This window comes from Hyperolius riggenbachi, chromosome 4 (assembly GCF_040937935.1).
Source record: "Hyperolius riggenbachi isolate aHypRig1 chromosome 4, aHypRig1.pri, whole genome shotgun sequence".
In the NCBI taxonomy this organism is placed as follows: Eukaryota; Metazoa; Chordata; class Amphibia; order Anura; family Hyperoliidae; genus Hyperolius; species Hyperolius riggenbachi.
The window spans coordinates 435,466,165-435,493,883 of NC_090649.1; the positions used below are offsets into that span (position 1 = coordinate 435,466,165).

Here is a 27,719-nt window from a genome sequence, read left to right on the forward strand (position 1 = left end):
GAGGTTAAAGAAAGCCTGTAAGAAAAAAAAAGCCCCTGAGGGCTTAAGGGGTTCTTACCTCGGGAGGAAGAAGCCTCTAAATCTTAATGAGGCTTCCCCCTTCCTCCTGTGCAGCATGGATCCAGCACTGGGACCCCCGGACCTCTCACATCTGCGCAGTAGAGCTGACCCCATTGGGCTCAGCTATTTCCACCGAGGGGGAAGACGGTACTGCGCCTGCACTGGATCCTGGAGATAATATCCCCACGTGCTTGCATCTGCACGCATCTGGCAACAAGCTTGTTGGCGGATTTTTTAGGGAGCCAGCGCTGGATCGGGGCTACACAGGAGGACGGGGGAAGCCTCATTAGGATACAGAGGCTTCTCATTCCCGAGGGGCACATGTTTCTTAACAGATTCTCTTTAAATAAAGGCAAAGCAGGTACTTAGGGATGTGATCAATTTTCATGCAGACAATCATTAACCCTCTGCTCTCAAAACACATGCTTACTGTCCTTATTATATAGAGGGAACCTTGACTGGGTGAACTTGCCTAGTACAAAAAATACTGCATTTTTGACAACTCTCAGTTGCTTTTATTGCGGTTAGTGTTCCAGCTTGTTGTGAGCATGTGTGCTGAGTGCAGAGGGTTCATGATTGTTTATATGTCATGCATATACATGTCACAATGTGAGGATGGCAGGAGGGGACCCAACTGACAACACTGTATTACTGATCTTATAGCAAGACAAGAACAATTAGACATAATTTTAGTATATTTTAAGTTATCAGTGATATCTATCCCTAGAATGAAATGGCCACTTTTCAGTATGAAAGGCCGTAATAGGTATTGAGTAATTTGGGCACCGTCAAAAGACGGAGCGCAAATTACTACAAAAACACTGTAATTCGGCCTCCAGCAATAGCTGGCAGCCGAATTACATCTTACCCCACTATCCAAGGCAGCCTGGAGGGGGAATAGTAATTAACGTTTCCGGGACTTGTGCATGAGCAGGGTGAGCCATTTATCAGGTTTACCCTGCGCCCAAATCTCCCTGTGGTCGTTTAATAGGTACCCCTCACCTCGGGTTCCTTTTCATTTTGCTGCTCCACTCCAGGATTCCATTTACAAATGTTTACTAAGAAGCCGGAACAAAAATGTGCAACCTTTTGTTTTAATTTTGGTTCTGCTGAAATGGCATTTTTGATGCAAAATTGGTTTTGCATAAAAAGGCTAATCTCTCTCTTCAATCGCTTTCTTTTTACAGCAAGCAGCACTTGGAATTATTATTATTTCCCTGCGTTCTTAGCTAGGCGATGTTGTCAATTCTGAAAAGGATTGATTTTTTTGCTTTGTAACCCAAGTCCTTTTCCCTCTCTAGCTGGAACAGGGGGTGCCGCTTCCCAGCCCCATGGAACTGAAGTTTAAGATTCTGGTGAAGAATAAGAAGAAATCTCACAAATCATCAGAAGGTAGCGGAAAGAAGAAGCTGGCGGAACAAGCGTCCAATGCTTGCAGTGATTCTTCCAGCGTGTTTGAGCCGTCCTCCCCGGGGGCAGGTGAGTCAATAGTGTTTCTGTTGGATGCATCACAAAGGCCTAATGTGTAAAAGTGTGAGAAAATCATGTGTGTGTACTTCACACAGCAACCAAACTATACTTCCCTCTGCAGGAGTAACAGGAAAGGGAGTCACTTTGGGTGGAAGGGAAGTTGTCATGCAGATGGTTTACATTTTTTTTAACTCTACAGTTAATGTATATGAAGTAGAGAAATCACAACATGTTAATGCTATCTTAAAGCATACTTGAAGTGACATGACATAAACATATTCACATATAGTACTAGCCCTACTAAGAAATTATCTGAAGTACCTTTCTGCTTTCCAGTACAGCAAGATTTAGACAGCTTGAGTTATTATCTATGAAAAAGAGTTGTTGATCAGCTTATCTAATTTAGTCCGGTTTACTGAAAGGTAAATAGAAGCTAAAATGCCTAATCTGCCAGGGAGAGGGGACATAATAAGGTTTTACTAAAGGAAAGTTCAAAGGGTCATTAAGTCTGCATCTTTTTAAGCTTATGGCCTCTTTTAGATGGGCAGCTGAATTTACCCCCTGTCATTTTCCTGCACCGGCTGGGCACTTGTTAGCGCTCAGCACTGGCATGGGATAGGCGCCCCCCCATAGAGTCACATCTGAGCAGGGCCACAGCCAGGTAACATCACCTGTCAGGCTTTGGGTGGCAATAGGCTTTGGGCAGAGGTGGCATTAGTGTTGTAGGCAGCAGGGTAGCGTTGGTGTTATAGGCAGTGGTTGTGGTGTGCGCATGCATTTGCCTCATCTAGTATAAAAGGTGATTTGCGAATCTTTTGAGAATTGTGAGTTTACTGGTTCTACCAGAAGCTATGGAAAATACAGTCAGATGGATGATTCCTGGGACTGCCTTAGGCCAAGCAGAGGTTACCTGAACAACCAGCATACCAATAAGTTCTGCTCTTGACACGATTATGATCACGACTTAAAGAGGAACTGTAGTTAAAAATTACATAATGATTAAAATTGATGGAGTAGTGCTTATGCTCTTGCCTTGCAGCGCTGGGTCCCCGGTTCAAATCCCAGCCAGGGCACTATCTGCAAGGAGTTTGTAGGTTTTCCCCGTGTCTGTGTGAGTTTCCTCCGGGCTCTCCAGTTTTCTCCCATACCCCAAATACATACAGATAAGGGTCACCCTAAATTGGCCCTAGACTATGATACATTCACTACACGACACATACATAGACATATGACTATGGTAGGGATTAGATTGTGAGCCCCTCTGAGGACAGTCAGTGACAAGACAATATAAATACTGTACTGCGCTGCGTAAGATGTTGGCGCTATAGAGATGATGATAATAATAATAATAATAAGGATATTATTGTAAATCTTGTCCTGTCCTCTCATGTCCTGTGGAAATTTTGTCAACTGATCATTCTAAAGCTATAAAGAAAATAATAGCAGGTCTCCCAGAATGCCCTGGGGAAGAATTACACATATCTAAACAGCCTAGGCTAAGCATCATTGGGAGGGTGGGTTACATAGCAATATACAGCACTATATACAGTAGATATAGGAAGGGTTTATGATGTTGAAACCAGAAAAATTAGTGCACACCTCCCAACTTTTTGAGATGAGAAAGAGGGACATGTAAGCCACGCCCCTGCCACACCCCTGATCACGCCCAGGTCACAACCCTAGCCACGCATACCATAAAGATTTCATAAGAAAAATATGTTGTTTTATAATTCAAACCACACTGGTACTTTCTATCCTGGTTCATTTTCCTTCATATTAGCATTTTAAAATTAGTAATATATCAATTTAAATGATGGGAAAAAAGTTAAGAGTCAATCAAACACATTTTTCCGCTGATAAATGTATCATGAAACGCTATTTACAGTTTTAATGTAAATACATTGTTTAATATGTTAAAACTGTAAATAGCGTTTTATTACATTTATCAGCATAACGGTGCGCCATTAACAAATGCAGGGGGGCTAGTGTTAGGCAGCGGGATGGGGGGGGGGAGGCAGCGGGACACTGGAGGGAGTAGGGTTAGCTGGAGGGAGGATGTGTGCATAGACATACATTACCTTGTCCCGGCCGGCGATCGCTCCTTCACTTCCTAGTTAATTTGCAGGCGTCCTGCATCCAGCCAATCACCATGCACGGACTTAAAGGGATACTGTAGGGGGGTCGGGGGAAAATGAGCTGAACTTACCCGGGGCTTCTAATGGTCCCCCGCAGACATCCTGTGTTGGCGCAGCCACTCACCGATGCTCCGGCCCCGCCTCCAGTTCACTTCTGGAATTTCTGACTTTAAAGTCAGAAAACCACTGCGCCTGCGTTGCCGTGTCCTCGCTCCCGCCGATGTCACCAGGAGTGTATAGCAGAAGCCCAGTATGGTCTGTGTCTGCGCAGTACGCTTCTGGTGCCATCAGCGGGAACAAGGACACAGCAACGCAGGCGGAGTGGTTTTCTGACTTTAAAGTCAGAAATTCCAGAAGTGAACCGGAGGCAGGGCCGGAGCATCGGGGAGTGGCTGCGCCAACACAGGATGTCTGCGGGGGACCATTAGAAGCCCCGGGTAAGTTCAGCTCATTTTCCCCCGACCCCCCTACAGTATCCCTTTAAGCCACAAGGTGATTGGCTAGATGCAGGAGTACAGCAAACTGAAGGAGCGATTGCCGGCCGGGACAAGGTAATGTATGCCTATGCTCACATCCTCCCTCCAGCTAACCCTACTCCCTCCAATGTCCCGCTGCCCCAACCCCGCTCCCCGCTGCCTGACACTAGCCCCCCTGCATTTTGTCAGACTTATAACGCCATTATAGCGTTATAAGTGTAAGGCACACTGCATGCGCTAATTTGTAACACTTATAATGCTATAAGCTATATAACTTATAAGCATTATATAACTGGTCAATGCGGCGCCATTTCTATTGCCCCGGTGCTGTACACCATTTTTATCTGTCCCGGGCAACAGGGGTGGCTCAAAGGGACACAGTGGAGTCACATCAATTTTTCTCCCCTGTTAGTAAAGTATAGAAGAGATAGGATTATGATATCACCGGATATTATTAACTATTTTTAGGAAACAGCAAGATTTTTTAAGTTCTGAAATTAACTTAACCAGAGGAGGATTGGAAGTGTGTCTAAAGCTGTGTACACACACCAGATGAAATTTGGCCAAAGCAGCCTAAAACCACCAACCTGTGCCAAGAATCCTGCATATGTACAGCAGCCTGCGACCCCCTTGGCCTGGCAGAGTATTTCAGCCAAGTGCTGACCAAGAGCATTGTTCTTCCCTCTGACCTGGCTACAGTGTGATGTCACACCCGTTCCACTCCATCGGCCCTCCGCCCCTGTATTGCAACAGAACATGTCACTAGTCCACACGCTAACAACAATTCTGCACAGCTTCCCTCCGGCAATGAGGCCCTAGGAAACGGATCGATTCCCTGCCAGAACATGCCTCTTATGTGTGTATGAGGTTTGAGAACTTCTCTAACTCCTTTTTAACTTAAAATGAACCAGAGATGAAGCACCCTCATGTATTTTACCATATATATCAGTGGGAACATTAGAGAAAACACCTACCCTGCTCTCTGTTTCATTCTTCACTGCTCAGCCTGTTTGTTATCAGCCCTGATAAAATCCCCGACTGAGCATTCAGTCTGTCTTTGCTCAGGAATCATTATAGCTGAGTCATTATAGCAGAGCCAGAAGGGGGCAGGCTTGGGCTTGAAAAGACATCAGAAAAGACAGACTCAGCTATAATGATTCCTTTTCAAAGCCCGACTGAATGCTCAGTTGGGAATTTTATCAGGGCTGATAACAAGCAGGCTGAGCAGTGAAGGATGAAACAGAGAGCAGGGTACGTGTTTTCTCTAATGTTCCCACTTATATATATGGGAAAATACATGAGGGTGCTTCGTCTCTGGTTCACTTTAAGTTCAACTTAGTGCAAAGAAATGTGAGTAGCAGTGCAGGGAGTGGTCAGGCCATCCCCCAGGCAAAGCCACCTATCCTGGCAGGTCAGTAATCATTGCTGAACATTTAGCCACCGCAGACCATAGCAATGCCTGCTTTGGGAGATTCGATTTGGACATTGCTACATCTTCGTTCATTTTCTGTAGAGGTTTCCATACACTTGTAGATCGGTGGTAGATCAAGTAAAAGACCTCCTGCACCTTTAGATGCATAGGCACCTTAAAAATAAAGTATCTTCCATCTTCACTGTGCCCTTTGTGCAAAAGTACAGGACCCGAGGAAAGTGTTAATAAGGGATGAGTTAGGCCGGCGATAAATACAGCCTATTTCTTCTGCGGCTGCATAAAGTTGATGAGAGATAACGTGGCACAAATAAATGGTTATACCTCCCAGCAGAACACTTCAACACTGTTCAAATAAAAGCCCCGGCCACCTGCTCAGTGTGTCACTGTGTAGTGTGTACAGGATCTCCCTCTATGCGAGGCTAGCGTATGGTGCCAAGCGGCTGACAAAGTCCCCCATCAATTTATTACCAAGAAACTTTATCTGTAGCTGGCAAAAAAATACGACTTTTATTTTCCTTTTTAATATTTCTTTGCAAACAATCCAAACTGATGAATCCCCGCTCTTCACCTGACAGGCAGCACATGGAGCAGCTTACAGTAAACAGCCTGTTAAGGAGGACCTGAAGAGAGAGGTACAGTGGGATGCGAAACTTTGGGCAACATTCTTCATTGTCATGATTTTCCTGCATAAATCGTTGGTTGATGCTGGTTGATAAAAAATGTCAGATAAATATATCATATAGGAGACACACACAGGGATATTTGAGAAGTGAAATTACGTTTATTGGATTTACAGAAAGTGTGCAATAATTGTTTAAACAAAATTAGGCAGCTGCATACATTTGGGCACCACAAAAAAGAAATTAAATCAATATTTAGTAGATCCTCCTTTTGCAGACATTACAGCCTCTAAATGCTTCCTGTAGGTTCCAATGAGAGTCTGGATTCTGGTTGAAGGTATTTTGGACCATTCCTCTTTACAAAACATTTCTAGTTCATTCAGATTTGATGGCTTCCGAGCATGGACAGCTCTCTTTAACTCTCACCACAGATTTTCAATTATATTCAGGTCTGGGGACTGAGATGGCCATTCCAGAACAGTGTACTTGTTCCTCTGCATGAATGCCTTAGTGGATTTTGAGCAGTGTTTAGGGTTGTTGTCTTGTTGAAAGATCCAGCCCTGGCACAGCTTCAGCTTTGTCACTGATTCCCAGTCCCTGCACTGGCCACACAGCCCCACAGTATGATGGAACCACCACCATATATTACTGTAGTTAGCGGGTGTTTTTCTTGGAATGCTGTTTTTTTTTTTCATTCATGCATAACGCCCAAATAACTCAATCTTAGTTTCATCAGTCCACGTCGCCTTATTCCAAAATGCAGCTGGCTTGTCCAAATGTGCTTTAGCGGCTCTGTTTGTGCTGTGGGCGAAGAAAAGGCTTCCTCTGCATCACTCTTGCAAACAGCATCTCCTTGTGTAAAGTGCACCAAATGGTTGAACGATGCACAGTGACTCCATCTATAGCAGGATGATGTTGTAGGTCTTTGGTGCAGTCTGTGGGTTGACTCTGACTGTTCTCTGTGGTTTTCCATTTCCTCAATATGTTCCTAACTGTAGAAACAGACAGCTGAAATCTCTAAAGCAGCTTTCTGTATCCTTCCCCTAAACCATGATAGTGAACAATCTTTGTCTTCAGGTCTTCAGATCATTTTAGAGTGGTTTTGAGACCCCCATGTTGCTACTCTTCAGAAAAAATTAAAAGAGAAGGGAAACATACAATTGAACCCCTTAAATACTCTTTCTTTTAATTGGATTCACTTGTGTATGTAGGTCAGGGGTCGCTGAGCTTACCAAGCCAATTTGAGTTCCAATAATTAGTTCTAAAGGTTTTGGAATCAATAAAATGACAACAGTGCCCAAATTTATGCACCTGCCTAATTTTATTTGAACAATTATTGCGCACTTTCTGTAAATCTAATAAACTTCATTTTACTTCTCAAATATCACTACGTGTGTCTCCTATATGATATATTTGACTGACATTTTTCATTGTAACAACCAATGATCTATACAGGAAAATCATGACAATTAACAAGGTTGCTCAAACTTTCGCATCCCACTGTATATGGAGACTGCTATATGTTGAGGTGGTGGGTGGTTAAGGCTATGTATCCATGGGTGTTTTTTAAGGTTGGGGGGGGTTAAAGTGAACCGGAGACGAAGCACCCTCATGTATTTTACCATATATATCAGTGGGAACATTAGAGAAAACGCCTACCCTGCTCTCTGTTTTACCCTTCACTGCTCAGCCTGCTTGTTAACAGCCCTGATAAAATCCCCGACTGAGCATTCAGTCTAGCCTTGCTCAGGAATCATTATAGCTGAGTCATTATAGCAGAGCCAGTAGGGGGTAGGTTTGGGCTTGAAAAGACATCAGAAAAGACAGATTCAGCTATAATGATTCCTGAGCAAAGTCAGACTGAATGCTCAGTCTGGGATTTTATCAGGGCTGATAACAAACGGGCTGAGCAGTAAAGGATGAGACAGAGAGCAGAATAGGTGTTTTCTCTAATGTTCCCACTGATATATATGGTAAAATACATGAGGGTGCTTCGTCTCTGGTTCACTTTAAGGCTAGGTGTGGGTGTCAAGGTTAAACATCAGCTGGGGTGGTGGTGGTTGGGTTCAGGCATCAGCAGAGGGAAGTTAGGGTTAGGCATCGGCGGGGGGTGATTAGGGTTAGGCATCGGCATTGGGGTGGTTAGGGTTATAGGGTTAGGCATCGGTGGGGGGGTTAGGGTTAGGCATCGGTGGGGGGTGGTTAGGGTCAGGCATTGGTGGGGTGGTGCTTAGGTTTAGTGATTGGCAGAGGGAGTTGATTAGGGTTTGGCATCGGCGGAGGGTGTTTAGAGTTAGGCATCATGGGGGGTGTGTGTCTAGGGTTAGCTGTCAGCTGGGCAGGGGGGGTTGGTTAGGGTTAGGCATAGGGCGGGTGGTTATGGTTAGGCATAAAGTCGGTGATTAGGGTTAAGCATAGGTGGAGGGAGGGTTCTATGTGAGAATAGAGTAGTTTTTTAGCTGTGGTAAAAAAATCAATATCATTTACCAATATTTTATAGTCATTTGCACTTCATAATAGGAGAATATCAGTAAACTTACTGGTATTCTACTAGCCGATATTTTGACCGCCCAAAAATGGCACCCTTTTTGTATGTATGCACTTAAGATACCCGCGTTGCCCAGGGAAACTGCACTTTTAGTGATAAATAACCTCAAGCCCGCCATCACTGGGTATGAATTTATACAAATGCATCTCCCTGTGTAATACTTGTCATCTATGTTCCCTTTCTGCACACTGCTGCACAGTGGTGCTCAGCAGAGCTCGAATATTCGAGTAGCTCGAATATTCGAGCTCTTTTCCAGCTATTCGAGCTCGGTATTCGAGCTCCGAATAGCTGGAGCTATTCGAATGGGCTATCCGAGTACACTCGAATAGCCCATTCACTATTCGAGCTATTCGAGCAACCCGGCGCTATTCGAGCTCGGTACCGAGCTCGAATAGCGTCATAGCCCAGATTGATGTCCTTAGAGCCAATCAGAGGGCTCCCAGGCCCTCTGACGGCAGCCAATCACAGAGGGGGACCCTGGCCAGCCCCTACCCTATAAATAGCGGCCGCCATGTTCCGTTTCTCCATGCTTGCCTGAGACTTGTACAGAGAGAGAGTTGCTCCTTTGTGCTTTGGCTTAGCAAGTGCTCTATTGTGATCATTTACCTAGCGTTTTTGCTCACCTACACCTGCCATATACACCTATATTGTTGTTAGTTAGATAGACATTGTATTTTAGTTAGTAGCTTGTGTGTTACATTAGAGACAGGCAGCTGCTGCAAGCTTACAGGTTTAGGCCTCAGGGGGGCCTTGCCTCTGTGGGCAGCTGTCCTCTGTTTATTTCTCTCATCTATACCAGTATTTCTGCTGTCCTTTACTAATAGTATTGTAGTTATACTGTACTAGGAGTAGGACACTCACTGACTGTCACTGTTTATAGGCTACTAGCTAGCTCCTGCGTGTGTGCACTCACTCACTGTCTGTGTGTACACACACTCTATTTCCTTCTGATTACTGATAGATTATTGTTATTTAGTTGTACTTACTTACTACTTACTCTTACTGTACCCGTAGGGACACTCACTGTCACTGTTCATATAGGCTACTAGCTCCTGCGTGTGCGCACTGCACTCACTGTCTGAGTGTACACACACAACACACACTCTATTTCCTTCTGATCGCTGATTGATTATCGTAATTAGTTAGTTGTACTTACTGTTACTACTTACTCTTACTGTACTAGGAGTCTAGGACACTCAGTCACTGTCCATAGGCTACTAGCTCCTGCGTGCGTGCACTCACTGTCTGAGTGTACACACACCCACACTCCATTTCCTTCTGATCGCTGATTGATTATCGTAATTAGTTAGTTCTACTTACTGTTACTACTTACTCTTACTGTACTAGGAGTCTAGGACACTCAGTCACTGTGTTCATAGGCTACTAGCTCCTGCGTGCGTGCACTCACTGTCTGAGTGTACACACACCCACACTCCATTTCCTTCTGATCGCTGATTGATTATCGTAATTAGTTAGTTGTACTTACTGTTAATACTTACTCTTACTGTACTAGGAGTCTAGGACACTCAGTCACTGTCCATAGGCTACTAGCTCCTGCGTGCGGTCACTCACTGGGCCTGATTCACAAAGCGGTGCAAACTTTTTCGCGGACTATTGCGCGCGCAATTTGCCGCGATTCGCGCGATCGCGGACTTTTGCGCGTGCAATTTGCCGCGATTTGCGCGAATCGCAAAAAGTCCGCGATCGCGCGAATTGCGGCACTTTTCGCGCGCAAAAGTCCGCGAAAAAGTTTGCACCGCTTTGTGAATCAGGCCCACTGTCTGAGTGTACACACACCACCCACACTCTATTTCCTTCTGATCGCTGATTGATTATTGTAATTAGTTAGTTCTACTTACTGTTACTACTTACTCTTACTGTACTAGGAGTCTAGGACACTCAGTCACTGTGTTCATAGGCTTCTAGCTCCTGCGTGCGTGCACTCACTGTCTGAGTGTACACACACCCACACTCCATTTCCTTCTGATCGCTGATTGATTATCGTAATTAGTTAGTTCTACTTACTGTTACTACTTACTCTTACTGTACTAGGAGTCTAGGACACTCAGTCACTGTGCACCGCTTTGTGAATCAGGCCCACTGTCTGAGTGTACACACACCACCCACACTCTATTTCCTTCTGATCGCTGATTGATTATTGTAATTAGTTAGTTCTACTTACTGTTACTACTTACTCTTACTGTACTAGGAGTCTAGGACACTCAGTCACTGTGTTCATAGGCTTCTAGCTCCTGCGTGCGTGCACTCACTGTCTGAGTGTACACACACCCACACTCCATTTCCTTCTGATCGCTGATTGATTATTGTAATTAGTTAGTTCTACTTACTGTTACTACTTACTCTTACTGTACTAGGAGTCTAGGACACTCAGTCACTGTGTTCATAGGCTACTAGCTCCTGCGTGCGGTCACTCACTGTCTGAGTGTACACACACCACCCACACTCTATTTCCTTCTGATCGCTGATTGATTATTGTAATTAGTTAGTTCTACTTACTGTTACTACTTACTCTTACTGTACTAGGAGTCTAGGACACTCAGTCACTGTGTTCATAGGCTACTAGCTCCTGCGTGCGTGCACTCACTGTCTGAGTGTACACACACCCACACTCCATTTCCTTCTGATCGCTGATTGATTATTGTAATTAGTTAGTTCTACTTACTGTTACTACTTACTCTTACTGTACTAGGAGTCTAGGACACTCAGTCACTGTGTTGATAGGCTACTAGCTCCTGCGTGCGTGCACTCACTGTCTGAGTGTACACACACCCACACTCCATTTCCTTCTGATCGCTGATTGATTATTGTAATTAGTTAGTTCTTCTTACTGTTACTACTTACTCTTACTGTACTAGGAGTCTAGGACACTCAGTCACTGTCCATAGGCTACTAGCTCCTGCGTGCGTGCACTCACTGTCTGAGTGTACACACACTAAATTTACTTGTGATTACTACTGATTATTGTAACTGCTAGTTGTACTTCCTGACTGTTACTACTTACTTACTGTACTAGGGGACACTCACTCAGTCACCTCACCAACCAACCCACTCCATTAAAGTACCCCACTTTTCAGCCGCCCTTTTAAAAAACTTTTCTCTATACGCCCAAAACATTGAAGATGTCTGGAAGTGGCAGCCAGCGCGGTTTGGGCAAGGGGAAGGGCAGCAAGGGAATCAGGAGGAGAGGGAGCAGCATTGTGGCAAGCCGCGGCCGCGGGCGCGCCACCATGCACAGTTCCGCAGCAGCAGCAGCAGCGTCAGTGGCTAACATTCCTCCCATAGCCACTGGACGTGGACGCCTTGGGCGCCGCCCAACAGGAGCATCTGCAACTCACGCTGCAGAGACACAGCAGCAGCAGCGTGTAGCACCTGCTCCCATTTTCCTCCAGCCGGGTCGGAAACGTCCCATTGAGGAAAAGGATGCAGACACTGTGGTGCAACTCATGACGGAGGATGAGCAGCCCGCCATCAGCTCTGCATCCGAGGCCTCCACCCTCACCACCACCACCACCCCTGTTCGCAGCAGCCGCCCAGCAGGGTCTGGGGAGGAGGCCAGCTCACCGTCACTCGCCGACCTGTCATTCAGCAGTCTTTTGACCCCAGGCATCATGAGTAAATTGTCTGCTGTTGTTGGCGATCTTGAGGAGGAGATGCTGATGGGCACTTTGGGGGATGAGGGATTGGACAGCAAGACTGTGGCGACAGTCAAGCAGCCCATCCATGCATCAGGAGAGGAGTTTGGGGGGTCCTCATCCCAGCAGGACATGTTTCAGGAGGGGGAGGATGATGATGACCCGGTGACAGACAGAGACTGGGTGCCACCACCTCCAGGGGATGTCGTCCTCAGCAGCTCTGAGGAGGAGGAGGAGGATGCTCTTGTGGGCCTTGCAAGGAGGCGCATCATTGCAAGCATTGGCAGCAGCAGTAGGCAGGTCCCACAGCCTGCTGGTGTCTCAGGCTCAGCAGCAGCAGCAGCAGCATCTGCCAGTACCACCACCAGCCGCACCCAAGCCCCCCAAGCCCCCCCCCCAACCACCACAGGGAGACAGGCAGCAGCGCTTCCATGCCGTACGGGGATGTTTAAGTCACCAATCTGGCGATATTTCACCATGCCCACTGTGTACAGCAAGTACGCCACTTGCAACCACTGTCAGCGGAAGTTGAGCAGAGGTGCAGACCCCTTAAAGTTCTGCACCAGCTCGCTCATCAACCACCTTGCGGCTAAACATTTCCACCAGCATGAGGAGTTCCAGAGGCTGAAGGCATCTGGTGCTGGCAGTGGCACCACACCCATCACTGCACAGCCTTCAGCAGCAGCAGCAGCAACAGCAGCCACCCGCCCTCCTGCTCCTCCAGCAGCACCAGCAGGAGTGCGGAAACGCACTGCTCCTCCCCCCTCTGCAACTCCTGCCGCCGACACTGAGGCCTGTTCTGGCAGCCAGTCCTCAGTGGCCTCCTCTGCTGTGTCTGCTGATTCCCGTGTCAGCAAAAGGCCACGCCAGAGCCTTTTGAGCGAGTCCTTCCAGGGGGTGGTTAGGGCTCTGCCTCCCAGCAGCCGTCGCGTGCGGCAGCTGAACGGCTTGCTGGCACGGGCCATGTGCTCCCAACTCCTGCCGTACACGCTCGTGCAGGAGGGGAGCGACATTCGTGCGCTGCTTGCTTGCGCAGCCCCAGACTGGCAGCTCCCCAGCAGACACTTCTTTGCCCGCAAGGCCATTCCTGCACTGCACCGCTTTGTGATGGCCAATGTGGAGCGAGGGCTGAAGCACGAGGTTGGTGAAAGGGTCCACGTCACCATGGACTCCTGGAGCAGCCGCTTCGGGACAGGCCGCTACCTGTCCTTCACTGTCCACTGGGTCAGCTTGGTGGAAGGGGGTGAGGATGGGAGAGCAGCAGCGGGCACAGCAGCAGCAGCAACACAGTGGGTGGTGCCACCCCGCAGGGTCAGGGGAACTGCAGCAGGTTCCTCCGATCCTCTGCCATCCTCCGGCACACCTGGCCAAACCCCCCGCCTCAGCAGCAGCGTGAAGGCCCGCCACTGCCAAGCGCTGCTGCACTTGGTCAGCCTTGGGAAGACCAAGCTGACGGCAACCCATGTGTTGGCCAAACTCCAGGAGCAGGAGAGGATTTGGCTGACCCCCAGAGGCCTCAGAGTCGGAGAGGTGGTGGCCGACAATGGGGCCAATCTGGTTGCCGCAATAGACAGGGGAAACCTGACCCACATCCCCTGTCTTGCCCACGTGCTGAACCTGGTGGTGCAGAAGTTCCTGCGCACCTACCAGGGGATGGGCGAACTGCTGGAAACGGCAAGGAATGTTGTGCGTCACTTCCGGCGCTCGGCTGCAGCCTGTGCGAGCCTGGAAGACGTGCAAAAGGAGCTGGATCTGCCACGCCATCGGCTGATCCTTGACGTTCCGACTCGCTGGAACTCCACCCTGGCGATGTTGGAGCGTCTGGTTGAACAGAGGCACGCTGTCAAACAGTACCTTGCCCTGGCCACTGTTTCCGCAGCTCAGAGAAGGGACAAGACCAGCAACATCCCGTCCATCGTCCCCGATGATGACTGGAGGCACATGCAGCAGGTGTGCTTTGTGCTGGCTCCCTTCCTGCAGGCCACAAACATGGTGAGCAGGGACCATGCTATGGTCTGCGAGTGGGTGCCCCTGGTTTCTCTGCTGAACAGGGCCCTCGATGCTTTGCTGGAACAGGGAGCGGCAGCCTTGGACCAGCAGGAGCGGCAACCAGCTGCGCAGTCCACCTCTGAGGGGGAGGAGGAGGAGGACTTGGTGGAGGTCCCTGACCTGGCTGCTGATGAGGGGGATCAGCACAGCGCAGCTGAGTTGGTGCGGGGGTGGAGAGAGGATGAGGCGGCAGAGGAGGAGGATGAGGACAGCACTGACGTCGATGTGCCAGCAGACGTGGCCCGCCTCTTCCCAATGGCAGCGCACATGCTGACGTGCCTGCGCAGGGACCCCAGGGTGATCCAGATGAAGCAGAGGGAGGAGATCTGGATCAGCATGATGTTGGACCCACGCCTCAAGGGGAAGTTGAGCCAGTTCCTGCCGCCTGCAGGAGGAGACCCAGCGCAACAAATAAGGAGCTTGCAGCAGGCCCTTGTTGAGCGCTTGGAGGAAGCCTTCCCCCAGCCTTCCACCCCCACTGTCCAGCAGCCAGCACAGAGGCAGCAGCAGGTGCCTGCATCCAGCAGCAGCAAGCGCCCCACAGACCTGCTGTCTCTCAGCCACGAGCTCTACAGGACTGTAGAGGCTCCGGCAGCAGTGACTAGAGAGGAGATGCATGCAGCAGCATCCTCCTCCGGTCACAGCCAGCGCCTGACCCGCATGGTGGCTGACTACATGGGGTCGTACAGCGGGCTTGACAGCGATGCCCCTGTTGATCCCATGGAGTATTGGGTCAAGCGCATGGAGATCTGGAGCGAGCTGGCGCAGTACGCCCTGGAAGTGCTGTCCTGCCCCCCTTCCAGCGTGCTGTCCGAGCGCTGCTTCAGTGCAGCTGGTGGCGTGGTCACCGAGAAACGCTCACGTCTGTCTCACAAGTCTGTGGACAGACTGACGTTTCTCAAGATGAACCAGGCGTGGGTGGAAGGCGAGTTCCTGGCCCCTGTTGTCGGCGAGAGGGGGACATGAACTGGCTGCCGGAACCATCGTTAATGTGCCTTACCACCCTTTACCACCTCCTGGCTCCTGCTCACTAAGCCAGCCTGGTTCACTTTGACTATTACGTCGCCTGCAGCCACACATTTTACACCTACAGTGGGCTGCTGTGTACTGCCCTTCTGCTGTCTGTCTGTGTTTCCCACTGCCAGGGTACACAGAATTACCTTCTTCTGCTGCCACTCTGCCACCAGCTATTACGTCAAACAATAGCTATATTGGTTGCAAAACCAAAACCAAACAAACCATTAAAAAAAAAAAAGGTTTAATTTTTCTGAGGTGCCCGGGTTGAAAACTGTGTTGTCCCAGTTGTGTATTGGACACAATGTGGGCTGCACGACCGCTGTCTGGGACCTCCTGTTGTGTTTATTTACAGCCCTGGTATCACCGCTAGGTACCAGGGCTATTATGTCACGCTGCCTACCTGCTGCCACACTCACACTGCTCCTCCACACCTCCTCCTGCTGCTGCTGCTGCTGTCTGTCTGTGTTTCCCACTGCCAGGGTACACAGATGATTTACCTTCTGCTGCCACTCTGCCACCAGCTATTACGTCAAACAATAGCTGCTCGCCTACTCCTCCATTCCTCCTCCTGCTGCTGCTGTCTGTCTGTGTTTCCCACTGCCAGGGTACACAGAATTACCTTCTTCTGCTGCCACTCTGCCACCAGCTATTACGTCAAACAATAGCTATATTGGTTGTAAAACCAAAAACCAAAAAACCATTAAAAAAAAAAAAAAAAAAGGTTTAATTTTTCTGAGGTGCCCGGGTTGAAAACTGTGTTGTCCCAGTTGTGTATTGGACACAATGTGGGCTGCACGACCGCTGTCTGGGACCTCCTGTTGTGTTTATTTACAGCCCTGGTATCACCGCTAGGTACCAGGGCTATTATGTCACGGCGAGCTGCCTGCCTCATTGACTGCCTGCTGCCACACACTCATCCTCCTCCTCCTGCTGCTGAATTTACCTCCTGCTGTCTTTGTGTTTCCACTGCCAGGGAGCACATACAATGGCGCTTCCAACATGCGTGCGCCCACCAGCTATTTGTTACGCTCAAAAATAGCTGCATTTCTTTAAAAAAAAATTGAAAAGAGAAATACGTGAAGATGATGAAGAAGAAGATGAAAAAGAAGAAGAAGATAAAGAAGAAGAAGATGAAGAAGATGAAGAAGATGAAGAAGAAGAAAAAGAAGATGAAGAAGAAGATGAAGAAGATGAAAAAGAAGAAGAAGATGAAGAAGAAGAAGATGAAGAAGATGAAGAAGAAGAAGATGAAGAAGAAGAAGAAGAAGAAGAAGAAGAAGAAGAAGATGAAGAAGATGAAGAAGATGAAGAAGAAGAAGATGAAGAAGATGAAGAAGATGAAGAAGATGAAGAAGAAGAAGATGAAGAAGAAGAAGATGAAGAAGAAGATGAAGATGAAGAAGAAGATGAAGAAGAAGAAGATGAAGAAGAAGAAGAAGATGAAGAAGATGAAGAAGAAGAAGATGAAGAAGAAGAAGATGAAGAAGAAGAAGAAGAAGAAGATGAAGAAGATGAAGATGAAGAAGAAGAAGATGATGAAGAAGAAGAAGAAGATGATGAAGAAGAAGAAGAAGAAGATGAAGAAGAAGAAGAAGAAGATATAGAAGAAGAAGATCTAGAAGAAGAAGAAAGATAAAGAAGAAGAAGAACAAGTATATACAGTAACACTACTGAACAAAATTTAGGACACAACTTCTCTTTCCACATTTTTTTTTAAAGGAACATCCCCACATAATCACTTGCTGTTTTTACTTGGAAAAAAAGATGTTTCTTGCATCATTCACCCTCAAAACAAGTGTTAGAAGCTATTTAAGGCCAATTCGAATAGTCAGCTCGAATAGTGAGCTCGAATACCGACTCGAATAGTGAGCTCGAAGTCCGAGGTCGAATCGAATAGTAAAAATTATTCGACTCGAATATTCGACTGACCTCGAATAATTTACTATTCGAATTCGACCAAACTCGAATTTTAAAAAGGGGTATTTGAGCATCACTACTGCTGCACTTTATAAATAAATGATAGCAATCGTTTCGCCATTTATTCTTCTGCAATTTCCAATTCAGATGTCCTAATGGGCGTCATGTGCTTCCCCCCCCCCCCCTTCCCCTCCATAAAAGCCTGCAAATATGAGCAGATTACAGTAGGCAGGCTGAGTGCTCCAACACACCTCACTATGCAGGAGAGAGCCATTAAGTGAGTCAGCGGCTGGCACCATGGTGGGTGTCGCATACTGGTAGAGGTGGCCAACCAACCAGAAAATTGTGTCTCTGACAGCGCTTGTGAATGTACACATGCATGCACACAGTCATACATTACAGCTCTGGCAAGAGAGGCTTACAGATCTGCATGTATAGATTCTATAGCATGACTACACACAGCTCTTCATTAGGAACACGCACTACAGGAGCCATATTGTTTCATTTGTTGGAATAGCAGGCCTTCTGTTTAATGATTTAATAAAATACATACAGAGAACCTGCTGAGATATATTTGAAAGAGGAAGCAAATCGGCCTAATTAAATGGAAAGTGCATACAGTGTGTGTGTGTGTGTCATTTGAAAAAGCTGCATGTTTACAAGGGGGCAGGTTAATGGTAGTAGAATATTCATATAGTAAAATATCGGTAATATTTACCGATATTTTACTATGACCTATCCCAGGGCTGGGCAATCTTTATGCTGCGGGCCACTGGCCGCATTCTTTACATTTCAACCCCCCCCCCCCCTCCCTCCCTGCAGAGTTGTGAGCAGCCTGTGGGGGATTTGAAACTCACCTTCAGTTACCGATTCCCAACGTTGCGTCTCCATGGCAATATGACGTAACATGACGTGACGTCAGGACGTGCCAGCGTATTACACGTTGGCTACTAGTGTGTAACACGCTGGCGAGTCATGACGTCACGTAACTTCCTTTAACCATGGAGACGTGATGCGGGAAGTGGTGAATGAAGGTGAGTTTCAAACCCCCCGTAGCCCGCTTGCAACTCTGCAGGGAGGAAGGGGAGAAGGATTGGAATCCGGCCACCTGTTGGCGGGCCAGTGTAATAGCACACATGGGCCGTAGTTTGCCCAGCGCTGACCTATCCTCTACCTACTCTCACACAGAACCTACCCTGGTGGTACCTAATCCTTAAACCCCCTCTGGTGGTGCCTAACCCTTATCTCTACCCCTGGTGGTGCCTAACCCCGAGACCCCCCCTCTGGTGCCTAACCCTTAACTCCACCCCTGGTGGTGCCTAACCCCGAGACCCCCCCTGGTGGTGCCTAACTCCACCCCTGGTGGTGCCTAACCCTAAGACCACCCCTTCGCCCCCAAAGGTGGTGTCTAACCCTTAACCTCCTTTCTACGGTGGGCAACTAACCTTCACCCCCAACTAACCTTAACCCCCCCTCTGCTAACTTTAACCCCAACATCTTGTATAAAAGGGCACCCAAGTTGCGGCTACAAACAGTAGCTAAAATTGCGGTGACAAATAGTGGCTATGCATAGAAAATAGCAGCTACATATAGTGGCTACAAATTGTAGCCACTGTTATAGCAGGCGCCAGTTTAATCCTGTGTGTGCACCAAGATTTCTGTACAGCTGCTAAAATCAATAAGAGAAGCAAATTCTGGTTTCCGAACTTAAATTTCAAATTTTAAAGCAAGCATGGAGAAAGGGAGATTCCATTTCCCTTCTGATATCGCTTTAACCACTTTCAGACAGCGGTAGTCCTAATCTATTCCCTGTTTGTGTCCGCCTAAGCCTGCCAGGACGTAGATTTCAACTTGCGTATTCTGCATGGACCCACCGCTACCGTTGATTTCACCTTTCTCCTGCCACTGCAGCGCACTCGCTCTGCTTTCGGTATCACAGCAGAGCTGAGTGAGCCAATTTCATCGGCTTCTGACCCTGTGATTACTGTGAGACAATTTTATTGGCTCACATTGATCACAGGGTCAGGAGCCAATGAAAATGGCTCCTAACCAGCTCACAGAACTCTGCTGTCATAGTGACAGTAGTGCAAGTGAGCTTCAGCAATGGGAGAGCGGTGCAATAGGCGGTATTGGTGTATCCATGCGGCGTGCCGTCAGTGAGCTGGTAATTTCCTCATAGTTGTTTCTTTTAGGGCCCGTTTCCACTATCGCGAATCTGCATGCGTTTCCTGCATGCAGATTCGCACAGCCAATACAAGTGGATGGGCCTGTTTCCACTTGTCAGTTTTCCTGAGCGTTTTTCTGTGCAGGATTTTTCTGCACGGCAGAGCCCTCAGAATTCGCCTGCGGGCTCGTTTCCACTATCGCGAATCTGCATGCGTCCAACGCATGCGGATTCGCACATGGTATGCAAGTGGATGGGCCTGTTTCCACTGTTGCGTTGGTGATGTGCGTTTTTTTCAGCGGTGAAAAAACGCACAAAAGAGCCAACAATTTCGCCTGAGAGTGGAATGCATGCGAATCGCATGCAATGTATTTAATAGGAAAATCGCATGCGTTTTCCCCATGCGTTTTTTGCCGCGAATTCGCATGCGAATTCGCATAGGTACGATGTAAATTCACACAGGCAGTGACATGGTTAAAATCGCATATACCCTCACCTATGCGAATTCGCATGCGAATTCGCGGCAAAAAGCGCATGGGGAATCGCATCCGCATGCTATTTTATCAGCGGTGGAATCCAGGCGATTCCGCACCGCAACAGTGGAAACGAGCCCTGCGTGTGGAATGCATGCGAATCGCCGCTAATGTATTTAATAGGGAAATCGCCTGCGACTTTGGTATGCGAATTTTCATGCGAATTCGCATGGAAATCAATGGAAATGCACACCGGCACTGCCATGTATAAATTCGCATACAGCGTCATTTATGCGAATTTTCACGCGCATGCGAAATTCGCATCCGCATGCGAATTTTTACCGTGGCGATTCGCACTGCACAAGTGGAAACGGGCCCTAAAACATACTACCAGTAAACAAGGATGTCGGCCAGGTGACATTCACCTCCTGCACACCATCCTAAAGTTAGACTGAGAAACTACCATTCAGTAAGAACTTGGGAAAACGAAGAAAACCCGCCCCATGAGGAATGTAAGTAAGGAAAAATAGCTCATAGGAACAGCACCACACTATATTGAGGTATAAAGCATCTGTAACAATTTATTCAATATAATTCATTCCAATAGAAGAGGATAAAAACATTAAAAACAGTAACACAACCCTCCATATAGGAAAATATTGAATCTATTAATCATAGATGAGAATCGTAATATGATGGTGGCATCGATATAAATAATGATAATAACCAATCAGCGGGGGGGGGGGGGGGGGGGGGGGGTGTGTTCAAAAAAGAGCACCCCAACACTGTATGAACTCGGGCTCAGAACCTCCAACTGAAAAATGACAGTGAGAAGGTACAATATATGAACAAGAAAAGTACAAGTGATTAATCAAGTAAATAGTAATTCATAAACAATGGCTGACCATGGATAACTCATATTAAGTAAAGTGCTATAACGTGCATAGTTTGAGTGAAACTGACAAGTGGGTAAAGCCACAGTGACAGAGAGCAGGAGGTATACTTAGCCGGTCTAGGATGCCCAGGAGGCGAATGTGTTGGAGAGGGGAGACCTCGGTGGACTACTCCACCGGTATCGCGGCCGTCACGCCGTTTTTTCAAAGAGTGCGAGGGCTGTGTTACTGTTTTTAATGTTTTTATCCTTTTCTATTGGAATGAATTATATTGAATAAATTGTTACAGATGCTTTATACCTCAATATAGTGTGGTGCTGTTCCTATGAGCTATTTTTCCTTACTTACATTGTGCATACCAGCTCTAGCACACACTATGGTAAGAGGGCAGTGTTTCCCCTAGATAAAGCCCCATGAGGAGATTGACTAGTCCACAACCAGTCAGTAAGAGACCTGAGCTGAGGTTAATAACACTCACTGTAAGTGACAGCTACATTGGAACAATGTCACTTGCAATGCATTTTACTCTGGGACAAATCTACATCTTATATATTTGTGTACTTTTCTATTTTAAACTTTTACGCTTTTTCGTCACGGTGCCACTTTAATTTCCTTCCCTTTCTTGGTGAATACTAAAAGTATGATCATCCTTTAACCTGCTTTGCAATAACCTTGAGTCAAACTCAGGTTGAAAAAAAGAAGCCAGGAGAGGAGTGGTAATCCCGAGCTTGACTCCAGATAGACCCCAGGAGGTATAGGGAGAGAGCCCAGCATGGAAACGTTTCTCACTCATCTCCCCTGGGATTCAAACGCTGGCCGCCGGAAATCGCATCTTGTTCAGAAGATTCTGTTTAATAGACCCTGACAATTTTGTGTTTCTAGGACTTACGAGGGGTTTGCTATTAACTGCTAAAGTCGGCGGATTTCTACTGAAATGTAAAATGCAGAAAATAGGCAGATGCAGATTTTCTGCATTTTACATTACAGTAAAAATCCGCAGACTTTAGTGGTTAATAGCAAATCCCCCTTAAGTCCTAGAAACACCAAATTTTCAAGTTGTATTACACTGAATCTTGTGAACAAGATGCAAATAAACGTTTTCAAAAAGACCTTATAGTTTTCGAGAAAATCGATGTTAAAATCGTGCGGGATTTCCGGCGGAAATTTCCGCGATTTCCGGCGGAAATCCGCCTACGGCACTTGCATTACCGATTTCCGCATTCCGATGCAGAAATGCAATTTCCGATCGGAAAATTCGGAAATTGCATTTCCGCGGAATCCGAATGAACATCCCTATCATCATGACAGCTGGCAATCTCATTATAGGGGTACAGCGCCACCCAGAGGACGGAGGGATAATTGCAGCGCTGGATCCCAGAGTAAGTGTAAAATCCAGAAATAACCATACCACCAGGGAGGTGAAATAGACTTTCGTTTTGGAGTTTTAGCTTTCCATATAGAATGCTGATACCCAGAACCACAAAGATCTGACCATTTTTTATTCTGTCATGGGAAGGAAGAGAATAAAATCCCCTGTAACCTGCAGCACAGAGCTAATCTTTACACAGTTTATGGAAACTATTAACATTCTCCCGGCAGCTCAGATCCAACATGAATGTGTACGTTCCGGGATGAGTTGCTAATTTTAGACTTCCCTGGCACACATTTAGCCTGGAAAACCTTTTTTTTCTTTTTATAGATATTTGCATTCAATTAAAACTGCTTTGACTGGGCCCCTTTCCTCCAGCCGCAGTTAATGAGAATTGCTTTGACAACTTGGTGAGGTCAGGGTGGTAATTATCCCGGATAAGGATTGTGCTGGGCATCGTGATACTTGGTGGGCTTCTGTAATAAAACACACAAGTAGATGTAAAAGGAATGCGGTCACATGTTTTTGTAGGATGCATACACACAGATGGATCCAATGAGCGCAACAGCTTGTAGCCTTTGGCAGGATCTAAATATATGAGTTGCTATACGCGAAACAATACAAAGGAACATGCAACCATGTGACCCGATATGTGTGAACAAATGGAAGAAATGAAAATGGGAAGCGTATGGACAGTGCTGTATGGGATTAATTACAGAAGAATGATACTTACTTGTCCCAAATAAATCCCAGAACTTGCTGCGCATCCTGTAAACACACATCTGGTTCCTTTATGCAACAAGCATCTCTAACAGGCTGTGGGGTTTAGGGCTCCTTCGCAATGACTGATATTTTCCGCCAACAATTAGATGACTGTGTTAAAGAGGAACTCCAGTGAAAATAATTATTTATAAATGATTTAGTCAGTGTTTGCCCATTGTAAAATCTTCAGTCAGGCGCACATCTAGCTACTTAATATTGAGGGTACTTATGGCTACCTAATACTAAGGGGCGCCTGTAGCTACCTATGACGGGCAAGGGAAGTAAGGGAGAGGTGACAGCTGGGCCAGCACACTTGCGGTGTGGTTTGGTGGAGGTTTGCAGGTTCATGGAAGGGGAAGTCTAGGGTGCCAGGAGATCTCTGCCTATAGGCTCCTGTAATGTACTGTAAATCCGGGCCTGAAGTAGCCGATTGGCTACTGGCTGCATTGGGCGGCTAACTCACACTTTGTGCCTGATTACCAATAACACAGGCTTCTAATAGCTGAAAATGACTTGATCTGCCCTTTTCACCCTCTAAAAACTGTCCTGTCCCTTCCTAGGCCCGTGTAGAGTTGTCAGGCAGAAATGGGTAGCCCTAAATTAGGGGCAGGTGTGTTTTCTTATCTTTCCTGATGTAATGATAGAGCCTTTGAAGAACTTCTCAGTGATCAACGTCTTGTAATGTATTGCCACATATTGGTACAACAAATCATTCCATGATGTTTAATTACATGAAGTAATGAAGAACAAATTGTTACTAAAATGGTTTTTGCAGACATATCGACTTTGACTACACAAATGCTAGTAAAGATTACCCTCTTGTGGTGACAGTGTGTAATTACGCTTCCATAGTTTAAAAATTCCAGATACATTTTTGGTAGCAGGAAAACAAGGGCGCCGGTGGCTCGCGGACAAAAAGGGGGCGCCGCCATAGACTCTAATGCATTTATTGTTAATACGGCGCCCAAAGCAGAGAAAAAAGGTGCAGGATAACTATCGTTATCAACATTAGAACATTAACATTTTTGAAATGTTATCGTTTTAGAAACTTGCAACGTTATAGTTTTTGTAACTTTATATCGTTTGTATGTACAGATTTTACAGTTTCAAATATGTTATCGTTTCTATGTGTGTATTGGTGTTTGTGCAGGGGCGGTGTTTAAGGTTAGGCACCACCGGGAGAGGGGGGTTAGGGTTAGGCACCACCAGGAGGGTGGTTAGGGTTAGGCACCACCAGGAGGGTGGTTAGGGTTAGGCACCACCAGGAGGGTGGTTAGGGTTAGGCACCACCAGGAGGGTGGTTAGGGTTAGGCACCACCAGGAGGGTGGTTAGGGTTAGGCACCACCAGGAGGGTGGTTAGGGTTAGGCACCACCGGGAGAGGGGGGTTAGGGTTAGGCGCCACCAGGAGGGTGGTTAGGGTTAGGCACCACCGGGAGAGGGGGGTTAGGGTTAGGCGCCACCAGGAGGATGGTTAGGGTTAGGCACCACCGGGAGAGGGGGGTTAGGGTTAGGCACCACCAGGAGGGTGGTTAGGGTTAGGCACCACCAGGAGGGTGGTTAGGGTTAGGCACCACCAGGAGGGTGGTTAGGGTTAGGCACCACCAGGAGGGTGGTTAGGGTTAGGCACCACCAGGAGGGTGGTTAGGGTTAGGCACCACCAGGAGGGTGGTTAGGGTTAGGCACCACCAGGAGAGGGGGGTTAGGGTTAGGCGCCACCAGGAGGGAGGTTAGGGTTAGGCGCCACCAGGAGGATGGTTAGGGTTAGGCACCACCGGGAGAGGGGGGTTAGGGTTAGGCGCCACCAGGAGGGTGGTTAGGGTTAGGCGCCACCAGGAGGGTGGTTAGGGTTAGGCACCACCGGGAGAGGGGGGTTAGGGTTAGGCGCCACCAGGAGGATGGTTAGGGTTAGGCACCACCGGGAGAGGGGGGTTAGGGTTAGGCGCCACCAGGAGGTTGGTTAGGGTTAGGCGCCACCAGGAGGGTGGTTAGGGTTAGGCACCACCAGGAGGGTGGTTAGGGTTAGGCACCACCGGGAGAGGGGGGGTTAGGTGCCACCAGGAGGATGGTTAGGGTTAGGCACCACCGGGAGAGGGGGGTTAGGGTTAGGCGCCACCAGGAGGGTGGTTAGGGTTAGGCGCCACCAGGAGGGTGGTTAGGGTTAGGCACCACCAGGGTGGGGGTGTGGTTAGGGTTAAGCGCCACCAGGGGAGTGGTTAGTTTTAGGCACCACCAGGGGAAAGTTCTGTGTGAGAGTAGGGTTGGGGGTAACCTGTATTGTTGAACTATGTAACGATTTTTAAAGTTAATATCTTTTCGTTTTCATGTCCCATCTCCTGTTTTAAAACGGTATTTATTGTTAACCAATTACATTAACAATGTTTATCATTATTGAGATTTCGTATCCACCTGCGCCAATTTGTTATCCAGCTGGGCCGTTTTTTCTGGCATCCTTTTTTCATGCACCCACATTTTTTTAACTGCACAACTGTAAATTTGAATTTCTTAGTAACGCATAATAATTTCATGTCTCATATTTGTACTTTTTGGAACAAGTATATTTAGAATACCTGTCTGACTGGGTCCTGTAGCTCCATTCCAGACGACTCCTCCTATCTCAGCTTCACGCACATGAGAAAGTCAGGAAGGGGGGGACAAGCCAGTCTTTAACTGTTAGCACAGGTCACCAGAATCCTCCATCCACCACCCTATGCTTGTAAGAGACTAACTCTTTGTTGCCAGAACTACAGCTCTGCAGTCTCCTAATGAAAAGAATCTGCTGTAGCTGCTGGGCTGGTCACACAGTGGTGCAATTGAAGTGCAGACCTTCAGCTTTAAATCAGTGTGGTGAACAAAACATTGCATAAAAATGTGAAGTAACTAAAGCATTTTTTGTAACACAATCCCTTCATTTCAGGCACGCAAACGTAATTGGACAAATTAAATACCTAGAAATAAAATGTTCATTTCTAATGCCTGTTTGAAAACCCTTTGCTGGCAATGACAGCCTGAAGTCTTGAAATCATTGACATTACCGGATGCTGTGTTTCCTCTTTCTAATGCTCTGCCAGGCCTTTGCTGCAGTGGCTTTCAGTTGTTTGTTTGTTCATGGGCTATTCTGTCCAAAGTTTAGTCTTCAACAAGTGAACTGCAGGCTCAATTGGGTCAAGATCAGGTGACTGACTTGGCCATTCAAGAATTTTCCACTTCTTTGCTCTAATAAACTTCTGAGTTGCTTTGGCTGTATGTTTTGGGTCATTGTCCATCTGTATGATGATACGCCAAATCAACACCAATCATCAATACACCAAAACCAATATCAAATCAACACCAAATTTAGCTAAATTCGAGCAGACAAGTATGTCTCTGAGAACCTCAGAATTATTTCAGTTACTTCTGTCCTGTGTCACATCACCATTAACCCCAATAAACAGTAGTGTCCTAGTGCCACTGGCAGCCATGCATGCCCAAGCCATCACACTGCCTCCTTTATGTTTTACAGATGATGTTGTATGCTTTGAGTAATGAGCTGTTCCTCGTCTTCTCCATACTTTTTTTTGCCATCATTCTGATAGAGGGTGATCTTGGTTTCATCTGTCTAAAGAATCAGTGGCGTAGCTAAGGAGCTGTGGGCCCCGATGCAAGTTTTAAAATGGGGCCCCCAAGCACTCTATACATAACAACTTGTACGGCGCACCAAAACCTGCCAATGGCAACTACAGTGTCAGAGGTGCAAGAAGGGGATGGGGAACAGCTTGTTAATGATTACCGCTATTCAAAGTATCTATAGAAGTGATTATTATGAGCACAGGACCAATAGTGAGCTAATACTGTAGTTGAGGGAGGGCCCTTTGGGGCCCCTCTGGCCCAAGGACCCCGATGCGGTCGCTACCTCTGTATCCCCTATTGCTACGCCCCTGTAAACAATGTGTTTCCAGGACTGTGCTTGCTTTTTTAGATGTTCTTTAACAAAGAAGTCCAATCTAGCCTTTCTATTCTTGAGGCTTACGAGTGAATTGCACCTTGCAGGGCACCCATTTACTTTCATTCAGTCTTCTCTTTATTGGATATCAATATGCCTACCCCCATAGAGAGTGTTGTTTGTTCACTTGGTTGGTTGCTGTGAAGGCGTTTCTCTTCACCATGATTCTGCAATCGTCCATTCCGTGGACATCCATGGCTTTTTGTGTTGTTGAGTTCACCAGTGCTCGCTTTCTTACTCAGGATGTACCAAAGTGTAGATTTTGAGACCTGTAATATTGTAGCAATATTTTGAATGGGTTCACTCTGTTTTTGCAGCCACCCTGGCGGTATTGACGAGCTCAGCTCGTCCAGGAAAAACTTGCTGAAAGAGGTATTGACGAGCTGAGCTCGTCAATACCGCCAGGGAGATTTCTTGCTTCTCTTCCCCGCCGGCTGCACTTTTCCCTCATCAGAGGGATTCCCCAGGATGGCTGGATGCCTGTCAGCACGCTGTGGGTAGCGATCTGTGCTACCCACAGCATACAGAACTAGCATCCAGCCACCCTGGGAATCCCTGTGCAGCCGGCGGGGCAGAGAATGTGTGGGGCTGTGTAGGGATTCCCCTTCTTTGCCTGCGGGTGGCTGGTGCGGGGATCCTCTCTGTGCGGGGGGCCGGGGGGGGATCCCCGTACTGTGCATGCGGTGACCCTTTTGTGTGT

The 27,719-nt window shown here is 47.2% G+C and overlaps 1 protein-coding gene across 2 annotated transcripts in view; it reads left to right on the forward strand.

Annotated features, from left to right (window-relative positions):
• The window catches only part of PLCB1 (phospholipase C beta 1), an 887,760-nt gene that overhangs the window by 652,916 nt on the left and 207,125 nt on the right, over positions 1 to 27,719 (forward strand). For both annotated transcript variants that reach the window (XM_068232505.1, XM_068232506.1), the window contains one exon: positions 1,362 to 1,539. In XM_068232505.1, the coding sequence (XP_068088606.1) occupies positions 1,362 to 1,539 (178 nt within the window). The remainder of the gene's footprint in view (positions 1 to 1,361; positions 1,540 to 27,719) is intronic.